Source organism: Cucumis sativus, chromosome 7, assembly GCF_000004075.3.
Source record: "Cucumis sativus cultivar 9930 chromosome 7, Cucumber_9930_V3, whole genome shotgun sequence".
NCBI lineage: Eukaryota > Viridiplantae > Streptophyta > Magnoliopsida > Cucurbitales > Cucurbitaceae > Cucumis > Cucumis sativus.
Window position 1 is genome coordinate 21,542,892 of NC_026661.2, and position 19,136 is coordinate 21,562,027.

Below are 19,136 nucleotides of genomic sequence, written 5' to 3' on the forward strand. Positions count from 1 at the left end.
AAATGGGTCATCCAATGGGTTTTTGGTCAAACCCCCAAATTTCGTTAAAACCCTGTCCCCCGCGAAATGCAGCTTCGCGAGCTCTACAACAATGGCGGCTTCTAAAGCCACCAACAAAGGTTCAAACTCCATGGACGACATCGAAGCGCTCAAAGGCGAAATTGCTTCTTTTGCTTCTTCACTCGGTCTCGCTTCTTCAACCCCATCTTCAGGGTTCAACGATGTCGATTTTCGTAAACAAGGCCCTATCAAGCCTATCAAACACACAAAAAAATCGAAACGAACTTCGGAGCAAGAACCCAGCAAAATCCAGAACCCAAAAGCTGCCACTCCCAAATCTAAGGAACAGCCGAAGCCGAAGCCTAAGCCCCCTGTTCTTACTCTCGACGATGACAAGGATAAGCCTCGAAGTTTTGATAAATTCAAGAACTTGCCGAAGCTTTCTTTAGTTAAAGCAAGTGTTTTGGGTTCGTGGTATGTTGATGCTGCGGAACTGGAAGCGAAAGTTATGGGAAATGAGAAGAAGACTGAAATGAACAAAAACATGGAGGAGTGGAAGAAACTGGTGCAGAAGAAGAGGGAGCTTGGGGAGAGATTAATGGCGCAATATGCATTGGATTATGAGGCTTCAAGGGGGAAGAGTGGAGATATCAGGATGTTGGTCACCACTCAAAGGTCGGGTACTGCTGCTGATAAGGTTTCGGCATTTTCAGTCATGGTGGGGGACAATCCAGTTGCCAATTTGAGGTCACTTGATGCGTTGTTAGGTAAGTTTTAAAGTAATTTTTCACTTAAAAAAGGAACCAAGGCGTAATTTTTTTAGTTGGGTTGCGGATAAATTTGTATGCTTGTTTCTTTGCATTGTGGATATTTCATTCTCATTATAGAGAAGAAGTTTGCTACTTGTAGCTTGAAATAAACTAATATTTGTTTATTCTTTAAGCGCCTGTTTGAGGTTTTAGAGGTCACTGTATTTTATTGTTTAAGTCCTAAACCCTTCTAAGCCCATTCAGATACGAAATGTTGGTTTGTCTAAAAAAGTCTGTGTTAGTTATAAGTTAATAGGGTGGATTTGATAGTTACATTATAGCCTAGGACTTGCATCATGTTTTGTTCTGAAATAGTTTTATTTTTTTTAAAGGGATGGTCACATCAAAAGTGGGGAAGCGCCATGCATTGACGGGTTTTGAAGCGTTAATGGAACTGTTCATCTCAAGGTGGCATCTCTAGTTGTGGTCTCTATTGTGCAGTAGAGTAGTTTTAAGGATTTGCTTATCATAAACTTACCTTTTACGTCCTTGTGTCAGTTTGTTGCCTGATCGAAAATTGAAGAATTTACTACAACGGCCATTAAATCAACTCCCGGAATCAAAAGATGGCAATTCGCTGTTACTATTTTGGTTTTGGGAGGAATGCCTGAAGCAAAGGTAGTTTGCACTTCCTTATACTTTTTGAGCAGAATGCCACTTGATGATATATTTTTACTCTTTATGAAAATGGCAGACTAAGTCTGATACGTTAGGATCAAATTTGATTTCGAAAACAGATTTCTTGCATTACCTTGATATGGTTGTTTTTTGAGAACTCCAATGGAGCATGCTTTCCAAAACCATCTCACTGTAATTACACTACTTGATAGCTTTTGCAATTTGGAGTTCTTTTTTGTAATCTCTTTTGTTTGAAACTTTAAAATTTCTTATCTGATGTTAAATTTTCAAGGTATGAGCGATTTGTTATTGCTCTTGAGGAAGCATCAAGAGATGATCTACCAGCGCTGAAAAATAAGGCCCTGAAGGTTGTCTTTCTAACTCTCACTCATTGCACACCATTTATTCCCACCTTTTTTGCTCTTCTTTTGTTTAGTCCTATTATTAGATTTTTTAGCATCAAGTGTTTCAATCGTGGACACAATAATGGACCTTTGTGTTCAAATTAACTTTTAGAATAGTTTATTCTGAAACTAAACCAAAAAGTGCTTAAATTTCACTGCTGTTCCAGACCATTTATGTGCTACTTAAGAGTAAATCTGAACAAGAGCGCAGGCTACTGTCGGCACTAGTTAACAAAGTGAGTTGATCATTCTTTTTCTTTTATCTTATTTTGTTTTTAATATTTATATATTGGTAGTTATGGTTTTTATTGCATATACCTTTTTGATATCGTCTTCCAGTTGGGTGATCCTGAAAACAAGACTGCTTCCAGTGCTGATTATCATTTATCAAACCTATTGTCTGAACATCCAAACATGAAGGTATGATGTTAGAGATAGACATTGCTGGTACCTCTTCTGTCCATTATCCACCATCCATAAAATTGATGCTTCGTTTAGGGTGGTTTTTACAAGTTATTGAACCTGGCTGATCTACAGAGATATCTTATATTAAGCTTTTGTGCAAAAACTTCTCCATGCTTTTGTATAGGCTGTCGTTATTGACGAGGTGGACTCTTTCCTTTTCCGGCCTCATTTGGGATTACGAGCAAAGTATCATGCTGTATGTCTCTCTTACTCACCATACTCTTTTGTGTTTAGAAATTCTTTATGGAAGACTGCTCAGACTCCTTTCCTGTGGTTTTTTATATGTGCCAACCTTTTTATATGAGATTGTGCAGCAAGTTAACTATTATCTCTGGCGATTTTGGGAGCCATCTACTAGGCGCACTGTATTGATGTTTAACAATTTTCATGTAGGTGAATTTTTTGAGCCAAATGCGCCTCAGCCAGAAAGGAGATGGACCGCAGGTGGCCAAACGTTTGATAGATGTGTACTTTGCATTGTTCAAGGTAATTTGTACTTTGCTTTTATTACTAAATAGTTTTTATTTCTGTTGTTTAGTTCAAGTATAATAGTATCTATGTATGCCTCTATTATAACATTTAGGTAAATCGAATTTTAGTGAACTTTTACCAGATTCCAATTACAATATTGAAAGTTGAGTGATATATAGAAGTCCTTGACATTTATGGAACTATAGAAATGATATGATGCTATGACCTCTTATTGGATTACTGTTGGCTAAGTTCACACAAGATGGATTCATAGAAAATGAAGGTTGATTTGATTAGTTGATCTTAAGAAGTCATCTCAAATGTACTAGTTTCACTATTTGGCGGGACTCATGTGGTCAGTGGTAGAAAATGATTTGTGCAATAATTGCAGGTTTTGGTTGCTTCTGAAGATCAGAAGAAGCAAAACAGTGGTGAAGAAGACAAGAAAAAAGCTTCAAGGTTTTCAAAAGACATAAAAGCAAAAGATCTTTCAGAATCACATGTCGAAATGGATTCGAGGATTTTATCTGCTCTTCTAGCTGTTAGTATTCTGTTTATTTTTGTAAAGCTATAAATTGAGAAATTGTAAATAAAGGCAAATTTAAGTTTTTTTTTCCTGATCCTATGTATGAGCGTTTCATTTATATTCCAAGCTTTCTGTGTGACTTTGTCTAAAATAGGGAGTGAATAGAGCCTTCCCCTATGTCTTGAGCAAGGAAGCTGATGACATCATTGAGGTTCAATCACCGATGCTTTTTCAGCTAGTAAGCTCAATGGCATATGCTAATTTTATTTTAGGAGTTTTGAGGTTACGTTATCGAAGTGCTTGAGTTTCATTAAATGTCTACTTTTCAGGTTCACTCCAAGAATTTCAACGTGGCAGTTCAAGGGTTTATGCTTCTCGATAAAGTATCGTCCAAGAATCAAGTTGTCAGTGACCGCTTCTTCCGTGCCCTGTACTCAAAATTATTACTTCCAGTTGCCATGAACTCTTCAAAGGCAAGCCAAACTCACTAATCTGTTCTTTAGAGACGTCGAGCACTCCAATACAAACTTTACATGCTCAAATCTTTTTTAAGAGCATCTTGATTTTGAAGGAAAGTATTGTTTATTGAACTATTTGCAGGCAGAAATGTTCATTGGACTTCTTCTGAGAGCTATGAAGAGTGATGTGAACTTGAAGCGTGTAGCTGCTTATGCAAAGCGCATCTTGCAGGCAATTATCACAGTCTTCCTCCCAATGTGATTTTACCTTTTTGTTCTTAGGAGTTTACATTTGTTGCACAATTGCTATATCTGAAATCTTTGATGTACAGGTTGCTCTTCAACAACCACCTCAATATGCCTGTGGATGTCTATTTCTTCTTTCTGAAGTTCTTAAAGCAAGGCCTTCCTTATGGTAGTGCTGGCTTGTACGATTTAATGATGATTTTATGTTTGATTTGGAAGGATTAACAATATTTACTCATTTCAGTTAAGTCTAAAAGAGCCTTGGTTTACAGGAACATGGTTCTCCAGAGTGAGTCAATTGATGACGAACTTGAACATTTTGAAGATGTAGTAGAAGAAGAAAATATGAACAAAACAAGCACTGAACTCAGAGAACATAAAGATGATGTCGAGCTTGGTAGTCCCAGTGATGGTGCTTCATCGGGTGACGACGACTCTCCTGATGAAGATGACGACTCTCCAGTCTCTCATTCTGAAGACGAAAGTTCAGATGATGATGGGGAGCTGCTCATGAAGTATGATTCAAAAGATACTGTTAAACCTGCCATAAAAAAATCTGGTGAAAACGAGCAGCAATCTCTAACACCTTCTAAGGGGCTGTCACTTCCTGGAGGGTACAATCCGCGGCACAGGGAGCCATCTTACTGGTAATTCCCTTTCTCAAATTTTTTTAGCAATTTTCATTCCACATACAATTCTAAATCAATTTGGTATAATCTTATTCACAAGTGGTTAATAGCCAATCCATCGAGTTACATATATTAGTTTAACATGACTCGAAAGCCACGAGCCACTTCAAATTTGGATCGTTTACACATTCTTTTTTTTTTTCTTTCTTTCTATGTCGATTTTCACTCATTAATTCTTATTGAACCACCAGTAATGCAGATCGTGCAAGCTGGTGGGAGCTTGTAGTACTAGCTTCTCATGTGCATCCGTCAGTTGCTACCATGGCTCAAACTCTTCTTTCCGGTGCTAATATTATCTACAACGGGAACCCACTTAATGACTTGTCACTTACAGCTTTCTTGGACAAGTTTATGGAGAAGAAACCAAAAGCAAGTACATGGCACGGTGGTTCCCAAATAGAACCAGCCAAGAAGGTGCTTAATTGAATTTGTTGTTCTATGATTTTTTTATGTGACATTTTCATGTTTTTTTTTCGTGCTTTTGAGTGTCTGCATGCATAAAATGTTATTGGATTTAGGTATCTGACTTGTGTTCTGTTTCCCTCAGCTTGACATGAACAATCATTTAATTGGACCAGAAATATTGTCATTGGCTGAAGAAGATGTGCCCCCAGAAGATCTTGTGTTCCATAAGTTCTACACGTTTAAAATGAACTCCTCGAAGAAACCAAAGAAGAAAAAGAAGAAAGGAGCAAATGAGGAGGCTGAAGATTTGTTCGGTGGAGCTGTTGAGGCTGATGACAATGACGACCCTGCCGAAGATTTGTCAGACGTTGACATGGTTGGTGGGGATGAGAGTGATAACGAAGAGATTGAGAATTTGTTGGATTCTGCTAATCCGTCGGGTGAAGCAGATGGCGACTACGACTATGACGACTTAGATCAAGTAGCCAATGAAGATGATGAAGACTTGGTTGGTAATTTGAGTGATGAGGAGATGGATATTCATTCTGACATTGCAGATGGAGAAGATTTAGGTTCTAGCAGTGATGAAATGCTTAGTGGCAGTGATAACGACAACTTGGGACAGGATTCAGACGATGAACCTAAGAAGAAGAGGAAAGCAAAAGTATCACCTTTTGCAAGTCTCGAAGATTATGAGCACATAATAAACAAGGATGGTGATCATAAAAAGAAGTCTACTAAAGGGGAAACAAAGCCAAAATCGAAATCGAAATCGAAATCGAATTCGAAGGCCAGGAAGAGGAAGAGAGACTCTCGCAAGTAGGTAATTCCCTTCCTGTCCTTAATTAAAACGCCCTCCCATTGAAAAACAATCAATGCCCCTACCAAACCTGCATAAGAAAATTTATTAGAACTGTCATCTTAGGTTTGGTTGGTAAACAAGAAATTAATATGAATGAGCATTCTTTACATTTGTTCTGGCTCGGATCATCGACACAAGAACCAACAGACATCGCCATGTGGGGGTGTCGACTTTTGACATCAGGTTTGCTAAACAAATTCTCATTCAGAATTACATTGTCTTCTGTGATTCCTATATTAAAATCTTTAATCCCCTTTGTCTTGGAATTTTTGTGCACATCCTAAAGAATACATTACACAGAGACACCATATCTTCAACATGGTGAAGTTTTTGTTTGTTTCTATCAGATTCATGAATTCCATATATGACTGATTGATTGATCTTCAAGATTCTTAGCTGCAGTCTCTGGTTATATGGGTTCAATATTCAGGCAAAGATAAAATTATGTCTTCAGTTCTGATATATGATTGATTAGTGCAATGATTGAACTGAAACGATCCAATCTATTATATTGGTACCGAGCTGTAAAGTTTCTTCACCAAACACAGAATAAGGATGAGAAGGCTTTACTTATGGTAGCTACCAAAAGAAAACAAAAGAAAAGCTTAAAAGGAAAGCAAGGAAGGGGTGGCATTGTTATGTGCTGATGAGTTTATAGGTGGCGAACTATCACGATTGTATATTGGACAACAAGTTGTCACAAATTACTCTTTAGATCTCATTCAGGTTCTCTTGTTTTGTCCTTTTTTCTGTCCTCTCTATTTGGACCACCCAAAACCATTGGCTTTTGGTGTGAAAAACTTTTCTCCAACAACTGACAACCTTCTCTATGATTAGCTATGGTGGAGAGAATTCAAGTTCTTTCTTTAAAACTGACTGTGAACTGAAAATCTTATCAATATGTCAGTGATTTATTACCCTGCAATTAATAACATTCACGAATTGTGTAGAGTTAGTGACTGTTAAATGTTGAAGGAAAGGAGCCTATACTACCGTAGCAGTAGTATTTTTCTAGGGTTAAGATTTGGATACTAACAAGTTTGTATGTGATATGGACATTCGTCTTAAGAAAAGAAATTGACTAGCTACTAAATCCAATTAGATTGACCATATACCTCGAAGTTGACAACATTGATGCTAAATAAACATTTCAGAGCGACTAACAAACTTCAAATATACCATTGTTGACTGAAATAGAAAACTCAGACAAGGACCTCAAAACAATTGAACTTAGCATAGAAGGGATTACGCATCGAGAATTCAATTGAATTGATTTGATTCCTCGAAAGGGAGTTGACTGATAAATACTAATAATTGGGAGAAAGATCCCTTAATCATTAAAGTTGAAAGAGAAAACTGATGTGTTACTGAGACAAGACGAGAAAAAGGATATGGATTTAAAAGATGTTTGGTTGGAAAAATGAAAAGCTGAGAAGGCAGATTACAAAAACATAGAGTTGCAACCAAAAAAAACAAAAAAGAAAAAGGTAATTAAATGAAAGGTAATCAAGCTTTTTTTTCTTTCTTTTTTCCTTTTTTGAATCAAAGACGAATTTTTGAAGCTGGATGGCATTGGCAGATTACCAACCAACAAGCTTTCTCTCTTTCTTTTTTAATTTTTGTTTTTGTTTTTGTTTGTAATTAAAATTCCTTCTTTTTTTTTTAATTTCTTTTTTGCACGATTCCTTTTTCTGACACTATTGATATGCTTAAATATTTGTTCATATTGACATAATAATCCCTTCTTTATTTTCATTTTTAATACCCTTTCAAAACGACAACTAGCTCTTCACTGGCATTTTCCACACCTATCCCTTTTTCTTTTCCCAACTCATTTTCTCTCTCTTTAAACAAAACACTTTTTATTCTTATCTATTTGTTCCTATTATCATCTTATTTGATATTTAGCTCCAATCTAGTCCCTTAATTTTAATAAATTTCTCCCTAACACCCTCACTTTCTGTGAAATTTATCAATGCACTAAAGTCTATAATGTGAAGGGAGAAAAAAAAAAGAAGCTAAATTACAAGATGGATTTGTAATTTATCACTCACAATAATTAGAACAATCATAAATTGTAAAAGAGAAAAGAAATCTAATAGAGGTAGTTTATGACAAAGCTTCACACTGATAAGATTGTTAATATTCATTATTTGGTAACACCATCCAACGATGATATATTTGGAATTATTCGATCAAATTTTAGAAATTAATTTGATTAATTAATTTAAGTTTTGAACTATAGCCCATTAAATAGGTTAATATAAGCATAAACCAACTTATCAAAATATTACTCACCTTCTTAAAGGCTAATTTCAAATTTATAAATTGATCTTGTATACATAATACATGTATTAAAATACATACGAGAACTTCATAGTTTCATTTTATTTTCTTAATTCATTCCTTTGTTGAATAAAAAATATATAAATTAAAAATAACGAGTCCCCATAATATAAATATCCAAATTGATTCTTCCAAAATAAAAAATAACCAAATTGATTTGTCAATATAATAAAAAGAAGATTTAAAAAATTGAAAACTGATTAATGATTAATTGATTAATTGATTAAAATTGATTAATGAAATTACACGCGTCAAAACTGGTACGTATATGTGGATGATTATGTACTAATTATAATTTTAATACAAATATTAATAAATTACAATGGAATGTTTTAATTAAATTACAAAACAAATTCATTTCTTTTTATTTTCTTCATATCTAAAATTGAAATAAAATAATAATAATAATAATAATAACAACCAAAGATATATTTATTTATCAATATACGTGTGGGCCATGCACGTATAATTCTTCTTCTTTTATTTTTCTTCTTCCATTTCCCTTTGTTTTATATAACGAAGCTTCCCTTTATCTTTCCCTCACCTTCTTCTAATTCTCTCTCAATTTTCCCCTTTTCTCTTTACAATTTTCCGCCATGGTCAAAGCCGGAACTCTCACCAAGCTCAAGTCAGCCATTAAGAGATGGCCCTCGATCACCAAGCTCGGTCGAAGCTCCAGCTCCGTTTCGGTTGCCGCAGTGAGCGATGGTGCCAATGTTGGTGAGAACATCAACTCCAAGGAGCTTCGCACAGTCTATGTTGGTAAGTCACGACGACCATATTTTGTCAGCTTAGATGTCGTAACACATCCTCTATTTCAAGAGTTGGTTGATAAGTCGTCGTCGTTTGACGAGGATGGTGAGTTGGTGGTTTCTTGTGAGGTTGTGATGTTTGAGCATTTGTTGTGGATGTTGGAGAATGCGGCAACACAGTTGGGGTCGACGGAGGAACTCGTCGAATTTTACACTTGTTGACTCAATGGTTATAGCAACGGATGAACGACGGCAACAACGAACGACATGCATAATACAAAGTCTAATAATTTGATTAAGGTGTAAAGATGTTGGTAGCTAATGTTTGTTGAGAGAAGTTGGTCGTTGATGGGAATGTGTATTTTTTTTTTTAATTTTTAATTTTGTGATAATTAATCATGATTAATTAAACAATATAATTAAAGATTGCTACTTAATTATATATAATTGCATCATTCAATTTTAATTCTTGGGTTTCGTTGTCGTCTTTCTATTAGCTCATTGAAATTTGTTCCAATTGAATGAATAAATTAACTCACTCTTAACCGAATTGGACTTTGTGAAGAATTTTAAAAATGAATATAAGTATTTATTTAAATTATTTTTATCAATTTAGGGTTAAATTAATCGGTTGATTGACGGCTAAATTTTAATTTGAATGATTATAGATTTAAAATTTAATTTACGAATATGGAAATTTTAAATAAGTATGTGTCCACCAATTTTTTCCCCTTCCATTAAATTGTGGAATCATCAAAATTTATCCTACCAAATATTTTATAATTTGTTCGAGATAGTTATAAATATAGTAGTTAAATTCAAAATAATTAAATATATAATTAAAGTTTAAACAATTACAAATATAGTAAAATCCGTAAAAGTCACGTGTTGCAAATATTGATCTATAATTCATAGATAGGTTTTGTTGTACTTACAATTTTGTTTTATACTTAACTATTATTTCTAAAATTTCTATTAGTTACAATTACCATTTTTGTCTTTAGAATACTTTAATATTTTTTAAAGTGAATGGAGGGAAGGAATGCACAAATTCAAGTGATATGTAGGGTGCATCCAAACATCATCCTATTTTCAAGTCTTCAAATTATTTTATGTGTAATAAGAACTGAACGTGGACTAAATCAATATGGTTCCTTTTTGGAAAATATATTACAAAAACTAGAGTAAATTTTTGTGAAAAAATTTAATATCAATAGGTGCTTTTTTCTTTTTACTTTGTTGGGTTTTTATAATTTTTTTCAAAATTTTCATTTTTACAAAGACGTTGATCATTGCTAGGGTTATATTTGGCAGTCAACTCTCCATATATAGTCATGTTGTTTTCTCAAGAATAAAATGTTAATTGGGTTAAAATATGTTTTAAATTTTAAGAGTCAAATGTTAGAAAATTCCTTTTCTGTCACTTTCTCCTAAATTCTCCATCAATCAAGTTACAGATTCTTTCTCTAATTAAAATTATTAAAATTGTTTCCATCCATAACTTTCTCATTCTAATTTATTATTTCATGTTTCAAACTACTAAATCAATTACCCTCTCCTTTTAACGTATAACACATTGCTAGTAAGTTACATTTGTATCAATTCTCTATTGTTTATATTGTTCTCTTGTCAATTTCTTAATATTTATCATTCTCTAGGCTTAAAACCTATGTGAAATGACTTTACAATGAATCGCACATTTATATATAAACATAAAATCGCGTTATAAAATTGCATTATGATTTGTAGTTTTTGAAGTTTGTATTAGGGTCGTGTTACCTCTCTAACCTCTAAAAAGTCCAAATGTGGGGTTCATTGTACAACCAAAGTACACTGCCCTAACAATCCCTTTTTCTTATATATATATATACCCTCCCAAAATAATGATTTTAATGGCTATGCAAGAGAAAATGAAGACATTATAATGAGTGGTTTTTTAAAATAATAACAACAATTAGTCTTAATTAAGTATAGAAGTCAACATTAATTAAAAAAAAAAAAAGAATACAAAAAATCAGAAGGGTATGAAAGAGAGCTGTCAAAAGGTGTAGACATTGGTTAGGCAGAACTTGAAAATTTCCATCCTAATTAGAAAAGAAAAAAAAAAGGTGAATATGATGAAAAATTAGAAAGATAATTATATATATATATATATATATATATATATACAACTCATGTTTAAGCTTTGAAAGTGATATATTGATTTATAATTATAAAAGTAATTAATTAGAGAGCTAATTTGATTGTATTAATTAAGCATGCAATGCTTTGAGAATTTGTATACTTAATTACTTTGATTTCTGTTTAATTATGTACATTAATTACTTTTCAAGTTTGCTTTCAGATTAAGAAGGTGATCATTTTGAATAGTCCCTTGAAAGTATGTGGACAAAAACTGTGTTGGAAAAGATGGAAAAAAAAAGAAAAAGGAAGAGAGATTTTAGTGGTTAATGACAGATCATTATCTCTTTTTCTTATTAGAATTGAGACAAATTCATAGTATCAAATAAAAGTCAGGCCTAATTAAAGGATATTTATAAGAGAAATTATTTTAAATCAAAACATTATAATCTATTAATTAGACCCTAATAAATTAAAATAGAAAAAATTGCATGAAACGACATAAACTTCTGGAGAAAAAAAACAGCCCATAACACCAATTTTTTTTACATATTGCAAGTATGATAAAATTAGTTATATCAAACGATAATCATAGAAATCATTATTTTTAAATTTACTTATTTTATAATTTTAGAAAATATTGTGACATGGACCAACTTTTTATTGGTCCATTACAGCATGAAAAAGTAGTCAATTTTGAATTATTGTTATTAGATATTTTGTAAATATTTTTATTTATTTTGTTATATTTGAAAATAGATCAATAGGATTTAAAATATACGTACGTTGAGGTCAGTTAGTTTAGTGGATTCTTTTTTCAATTTATTAGGTTTCAATTAATTTAAATGAAAATTCATGCACGCATGGAATCTAATAATAATTTATTGGTGAAAATTGAAACTTATAATTGATAAGACCATCTTGTTTCAACAAATTATTCAATTTTTTAACTAGAAGTTGTAAAAAAAAATGAATGATAGAAGTTTATCAATTTTTATCCTTGATATAATTTAAAATATTTTTATTCATTTTACTATATTTGGAAGTATTACTTTTTAAAGTGTTTTTTTAAAAGAAGAAAAGAGAAAAAACTAACTTATCATTATTAGTGCTCAACTATATTTACTTTTGATAATTTTTCATATAAGTTTTAATGATATCATACACAATAATCAATGGAAGAGCATGAATTCAATTCATGCAAAGCTTAATTTACAAGATTTTCTACCATTAGGGGAAAAAAGTTTAATACTAATATGAAATTAAAGACATAAAAACTAAGTTAAGATATGGATTTAAACTAATTCTAATAACATTAGGAGAAAATTACACTTAAGCAAGCAAGATGACATTGATTAGTGCTACAACTTTTGTTGCCTTAATCAAATTTCATTCAAATCAAATTGTTGCTTAGGAAAATGGTTATGGATAGTGAATAAAAATGAATCTATTTATGAAATACAGTACAAAAATTTTAATGAATTAAAAAGATTTTTATGAATTTTGCTCTATTTTCTTTTATGATTTCAGTCAACTTTTAAAAGAAATACACAAGTAAACTATTTTCATTTTTATCTTTTAAATTTAAAAGAATGAAATTTAATAGATAAAATGGAATTTTATTGAAATAATTTATATTTTTTAGAGAATTTCAATATTAATATTCTACATTCACATTTGTAACAAAATAACTCAATCTGATTGATCGATGAGTTTAGGTTGCTCAATTCGTTTACTCTTTAACCTTATATTTTATTTTATCGTTATTGTTATCCATATAATTATTATTATGACTATCATTATTGCTACTGTAAAAGTTGAAAATCTTTCATATTTGACATATTCTAACATCTTTACTATTACCGTTATCGATATCAATACTGTTTGACCTCCATAGGTATAGGTAATAGTAAACAATAACACTAAATTTCACATAACTCATAATTTTAAGTACGCGCGATAACTCAAGCTAATTACTATAGATTCACTAATAAAATTTTGTTACAATTACATGAATTTTTAAAACAATTTGATAAACGTGAGATGAATTTAGTATATTTAAATGATTTGACCATTATAAGTAATGAAACTTTTTAAGTTTTGAATTGATAACAACTTTTTGGTAATGAGGTTGAAAAGGAATAGGAATGTTTAGATAAGGGGTTGTAACTTCGTAAGTAATACACATTCAGAGCCGCAATTGAAGTAAGAGAATCTATTTGACCCTTTTGAATGAACACAAACACATGCTTTGGCTTCTTGACTTGGTTTCTTTAAAATAATGTTGATGATGAATTTGTGATGTGCTAATCGGCTGCTGCGCTGACACATAAACACTTCAAATCTGATATGTGAACGTAAAACAGATGTGCAATTGGGAATCAGCAGCGGAATGGGGCTTTAAACCGTGTGCTATGATATTACCACACCCTTTTTGCCCATTGGAGGGATCATTTCTCCCAATTAGTTTCAATAACTTTGTCTACATGTGTTTGGACATTCATATTATTAAAAAAGTATGTGAAAATTTTATAAAAAGTTAGACGACAAAAGTTGTTATTATACCCTTTATTGTTATTTCTAAAATTGCCGGTTATAAATATCTCACTCAATAATAATATGTTAGAGTATTTATTTTAATATTTATTATGATAGTCTACCACTTAAATATAGAATGTTATAATATGGACAGAAAATAGTAAACACGTTTAAAAAAATATTAGAAAAAAAGTTTGTGAGTGAGAAATAGTAGACATTGTAATAAAAAAATTGAAATAGTATTATTTTAGTTAACTGTAATTCTTCGTTCTACTCCCTTGAAGTTTGAGGCCTAAACATTTCTTTAGATGTATTTAATACGTTCTAGGATAAATTTGAGCTTAGTTTTTAGAATTTAGTTCGTGTGGTTTAATAATTAATATATGTAATAAAGTTCTTGTTTAAGAGGATTTTATCAAATCACATGGACTATTTACGAGGTCTTACAAAACCAGAAGTAAATTTTAAGTTTAAATTTATAAATATTAGATTACAAATTTTTTCGAATTTCGAAATGAAAACTTTTAATTTAACCTATTTTCTTAAATCTTGACATCCGAATTGATGTTCAGTAGATCTGTAAAGTTTAAGATGTATTACCGATCACTTGAGATATGACATACACTTAAATATTTCTACTCATTTATTGCACTACTACTAAAGAAATGTTGTTCAATGTATTTTCAGTATATATCTGTGTCAAAATATAGAAACATACCAAACACATTTTTAGTCGTATGGGGAGACTTAAACAAATTTTTATTTTTTTCTAGGCTTGAAGTCGAGTGTTTTTTTTGCTTCTAAGTTGATTATACCTTCGATCCAAAATCATTGATAACCGTACATATATGTTTTATGCCGTTGTTTTAGTATTAATACATTCTTAGGATATTTATCTAAAGCTATATAGAACCCATGGATTCTTATTGTGGGCTAATGGGATCTCATCTCAACAAGATCTGCCCACACATTTCCATATGGCATTGGCCCATCAATCATAACGAGTACTTCCAAAACCAAGTTGGAAGGTTGTTTGGTATTCTTCATTTGTTCTTTCTTTATTTCATGTTGGATCTCATTATATTTCTTTCTTATTTTACTAATTATCTATTGATTATGATGTGTTTAACTTTTTGACTATTTAATATTGGACACAATTGAATTTATGAAATCAATTGGAAGAAAAAATAATATAGAATGTTTAACAAATAATCTCTCACGATTCCAATTGTATCAAAAATACATTTAAAAGTCATCTACCTCACTTTCAATATGTTGTCGTAGTTATGGCTATCACCACTTTCCATCTGCTGCCAACTCCAACAATAACTTCAAACGACCAACTCTGATGATTTATTATTTTAAATTATTAGTTCATATAATGTTTCCGTGTCGTTCGTTATATTAATAAAATCATTTTTAGTATATAATAAATTAAATTAAACAAAATTGTACCTACGATGTTCGAACATTTTTTTTATATATCAAAAGCATTTAAATAAAAGTAACAACGTTGTTTTCAAATCAATCGAAACAAGGTCATAAATTACAAATTATGTCTATAACTATGACAGAGTCCAATTTGGTCTACCAATTTTTTTTCATAGCTTTCACCATCGACTAACAAATTGGCTCGTTCTAAAAACATGAACTCATTATTGCAGTTGCAATTATAATTTACATTATGAGTACTTCAAGCTTAAAATAACGGTAGAAATTAAACTCACATGTGATGAAATTGAACCCTCAAACTTACACAAATGTTACGGTTTATACATTTATATAAGTTTGGTTATTTAATTTAAATTTGAAAGTTATCATCCCCTTTTAAAATTGGTTTATGCAATTTACCCTCAAACTCTTTTCCAACATTGAATCAATCAAACTAAAAGAAAACAAAAGATCAAACAGAATGGAGAGATAAATTAATTAAAGATAATAAATTGTGTTAAAAACTAGTGGTTGGTTTTCAAAGAGATGACTTAAGGTAGGGAAGAAGAGCAAGTGAAAGAGTACAACAAATGGAGGCAAGGAATTCAGCGTGAAAATGACTAGAGAGAACAAAGCCGTGCACTGTTGCTAGTGATAAGATCCGGTACAATTTTGTTACTAACTGCGACAACGACCAATGGTCTAAAATATATCCTCATAACCCTACATATATAACTTGAGTTGAACTTCGGATATTTACGTACGTTGCTTAATTGAACTATTTTCGAACTGATCTTAACTATATTACACACGTTTACTAAACTATATAGACCGAGAGATATCAAACCTCCAACTATCTAACTAATCTTTTAATAAGTTAACCTAAGTTTTTAGTATCATGATCTTTCTAACCTATATGTGACATAATATGATATGCCAAAATAAACTATATATGTATTATGAGCACTATGTATATAAACATATTTTCATATATACATATATATATATATATATATATATTTTAGAGCAACCACACGATGATTTTTGTTGCAATTGGGTCAGTGTCAAGAACAAGTAAACAACTTGTGGCCTGGCCATATTCATAAACTTCATTCTTAAGATTTTGTTTATTTATTATTATAATTATTTCTATTCATTTTCATTTTCGTTTTTTTGTTGACAAGAGGCTTTTTTTTTCATAAATGAAAATATAATCTTGAGGTCAATTGTACACCAACAAAAAAATCTTGTTGAATTATAAATATTGTACTTCGTCCAATTTTAACTTTAAAGCTATAAATGGAGAATCTACATTTGGATTGAATTTTGAAAATAATATGACAAAAAAAATAAAGAAATAGATTCTTCTTTCGGTCAATGTCATTTCAAAACTTTCTTTTTAAGGAATCAAAAGCGATTATCACGAATATATAATATGAATAATCTAACTTCATTTAAGAATTATTTTGTCTTTAGTTAGCTTTTTAGTATTTGAAATAGGTCAAATATTGTAATATTACGAGTACAGAAATTAAGTCTAAAATAAAAATGAACACGTACTTAAATAAATTCAAGGTTAACTAATCATTGAGCTTGTCATATTTAATATAATCCAAATTTGTTTAGGATTTTTTTTAAAAAAAAGCTAATTTAAAGAGGATTAAGATGAACGTCATGTCAATTATTATATAAATATATCACTTTCTCATTTGATAGGTAATTTTAATGATTTAAATGCAAAGGTTTGAACACAAACCAATCTCTTGTGAATCACATGCTTTGATACAATATTAAATCATTAGTAGAGAAGACAAATTTAATTATATATCACCGACCTTCTCCGTTCTAGTAGTTATTCATTTCTAATTTTGGCATTGTACTCATTTTTCTTTGTTTGACAAAACATGTACTTTTCAAATCAAAATTTTGGCATTGAACCTCATGAATGTGGCTAAATATTCGCATCTAATATGTTTATTGAAAAAATAAACAAAAGTAACAATGAGTGTTGAGGGTTATCCATGAAAATAGCATATAGATGAGCAAGTTTGATGTAAGTACATTGGAATTTGAGTTAAGTTGAGCTGGTGAATATATACCAATAAAAAATAAATGAGTCGAGAGCAAACTATCACCTAAAAACCTCTACTGTCGTCACATGCAACCGTAGACGTACAACAATAGAACCGAGTGAACCTTACTTCCTTTTGCACTTAATCGGATCAGTCACTCAACGTACTAACTACTAAACTCAACAGTACAACGATAGAAGGATCACTAACCAATCCAATATCAAGATAAGATTAAGGAGAAGGAGAGTAGAGATCAAAACGAACGAAAGAATAACACAAACGAGAACCAAACACCAAAATTGAACAGTTGGTAACTAAAAACAAAAATAGATATTTAAAAAGTAGAAGAAATGAAGTGAAGTGTAGTGTGTGGTGCAGTTAAAAGAAGTAGAAAAGTAAGGGCACGTGAGTTGTAGGACATTGGAACGTGAATAAGGTAGGAATTCACGTGGGCTTATGAAAAATTAGGCCATTCCAAATGGACCACTCTTGGTTCTCTTTAGACCATAGGTTCTTTTGTTGGTGGGCCTTTTCTTTCTTTAAAACCTCCACTTTGGGCCTTTAATTCTCTAAAAAAATATCCAAACATTTCTCTTTTTTACTGAAAAAAATAAATCTCTCTCTTATTTATGAAAATTGTCATTAAATAATATATATATATATATATATACATTTTCTCTGTTTCAGATATTATTTTTGTCTTGCTTTTGTTATTATCATCACCACATAACTATTGTGTTCCTTTTTCTTGATAAAGAAATTAAAAACATGATTCTTTTTCTCCAAGTCCCATCACCAATTAACAACACAAAAATTATTTTCTTTTAACTTTAATTTTCTTATGCTTGTGCTATACATTTATTTGTGCATAAAGTCAATTTTTTTTCCATAAAAATGGTAAAATCATGATCGCTTAAAGTAGGTAGTAGTTATAATTTACCCAAAACTTTCACTCGTAAGAATTGAATTTTAGTATAGTCGTAAAATATGACTATCAAACTTATATAATTATATAAATTGTAACAATTGAACAAGTTTGAAAATTATATAGTTGCAACGTAACAATTAGATTCAAAATAATTAAGTATATAGCAACATTTTAAATAATTTACAAATATAACAAAATCTGTTAAAGTCTATCGCCCATAGTCTTTGCTATATTTGTAATTTTTTAAAATATTGTTACATTCTTAAAAATTACTATCTATTTATAATTGGTCTTCAATTTTTGATTTTGAAATTAATTTTTTTTAATATTTACTCCATTTTAATAATTAAAAGTTGGTCATCAAACTTTGAGCAGCCTAATAAGTAATGATTCAATATATTTTATAACGATTTAGTCCCTATTTTAAATTTAATAAAAAAACTATACATGTAAATGAATAAACTAATCGGAGTTAATTTTTATTGTCAACTATAATTACAAGTTGTTAGGAAATAAAAAAGATTGACACGTGTCAATGTTGATAACAAACTTCAATATATAAAGCAAAATCATTAGTTTCATAAAAGGTTTAGAAAGATTATATTGTATTAAAAGGAAAATTAGTTAGAAGCAAACGACATGTCGTTGGTTTCCCGAAAAGGTAAAGTTGGTCGTGGCCCCTCACATCCCTATTGGGACGTCCAACTTTTCGACGTATTTATTGATTTATTGGGAATTTCCACAGAAGTTTTCTTTAGCTCTTTGTTAGTAACGTTTAAAAGATGTGAAGGGAAAAAGAGGATGGCTGCTACAAGCCTTTGACTATAATATTAATATTGTAATTGTCTTTTCTAGCGACTCTTTCAAGTGATTTCCCAAGTTTAAATAAGTACATAGTTCAACGGTGATTATCGTAAACGTTCATAAATAATTCGTTAATAAATAAAGCTTAAAAATGAAGAAAAATCATTCCTAACATACTAGAAAGATATTAT

The 19,136-nt window shown here is 31.0% G+C and overlaps 2 protein-coding genes across 2 annotated transcripts; both read left to right on the plus strand.

Annotated features, from left to right (window-relative positions):
* The first annotated feature begins 40 nt into the window (after nucleotides 1-40).
* LOC101213276 (CCAAT/enhancer-binding protein zeta) lies at nucleotides 41-6,674 on the plus strand. The gene is made up of 16 exons (XM_004141772.3): nucleotides 41-767; nucleotides 1,142-1,217; nucleotides 1,308-1,427; nucleotides 1,720-1,795; nucleotides 1,999-2,067; nucleotides 2,171-2,251; nucleotides 2,421-2,492; nucleotides 2,690-2,782; nucleotides 3,159-3,308; nucleotides 3,448-3,531; nucleotides 3,623-3,766; nucleotides 3,894-3,983; nucleotides 4,084-4,166; nucleotides 4,270-4,644; nucleotides 4,878-5,100; nucleotides 5,234-6,674. The coding sequence occupies exons 1-16, from the start codon at nucleotides 92-94 to the stop codon at nucleotides 5,912-5,914; spliced, it is 3,093 nt and encodes a 1,030-aa protein (XP_004141820.1). The 5' UTR covers nucleotides 41-91; the 3' UTR covers nucleotides 5,915-6,674.
* A 2,141-nt stretch (nucleotides 6,675-8,815) lies between these two features.
* Nucleotides 8,816-9,495, plus strand: LOC101209445 (auxin-responsive protein SAUR78). The gene has a single exon (XM_004141676.3). The coding sequence runs from the start codon at nucleotides 8,896-8,898 to the stop codon at nucleotides 9,271-9,273; it is 378 nt and encodes a 125-aa protein (XP_004141724.1). The 5' UTR covers nucleotides 8,816-8,895; the 3' UTR covers nucleotides 9,274-9,495.
* The last annotated feature ends 9,641 nt before the right edge of the window (nucleotides 9,496-19,136 follow it).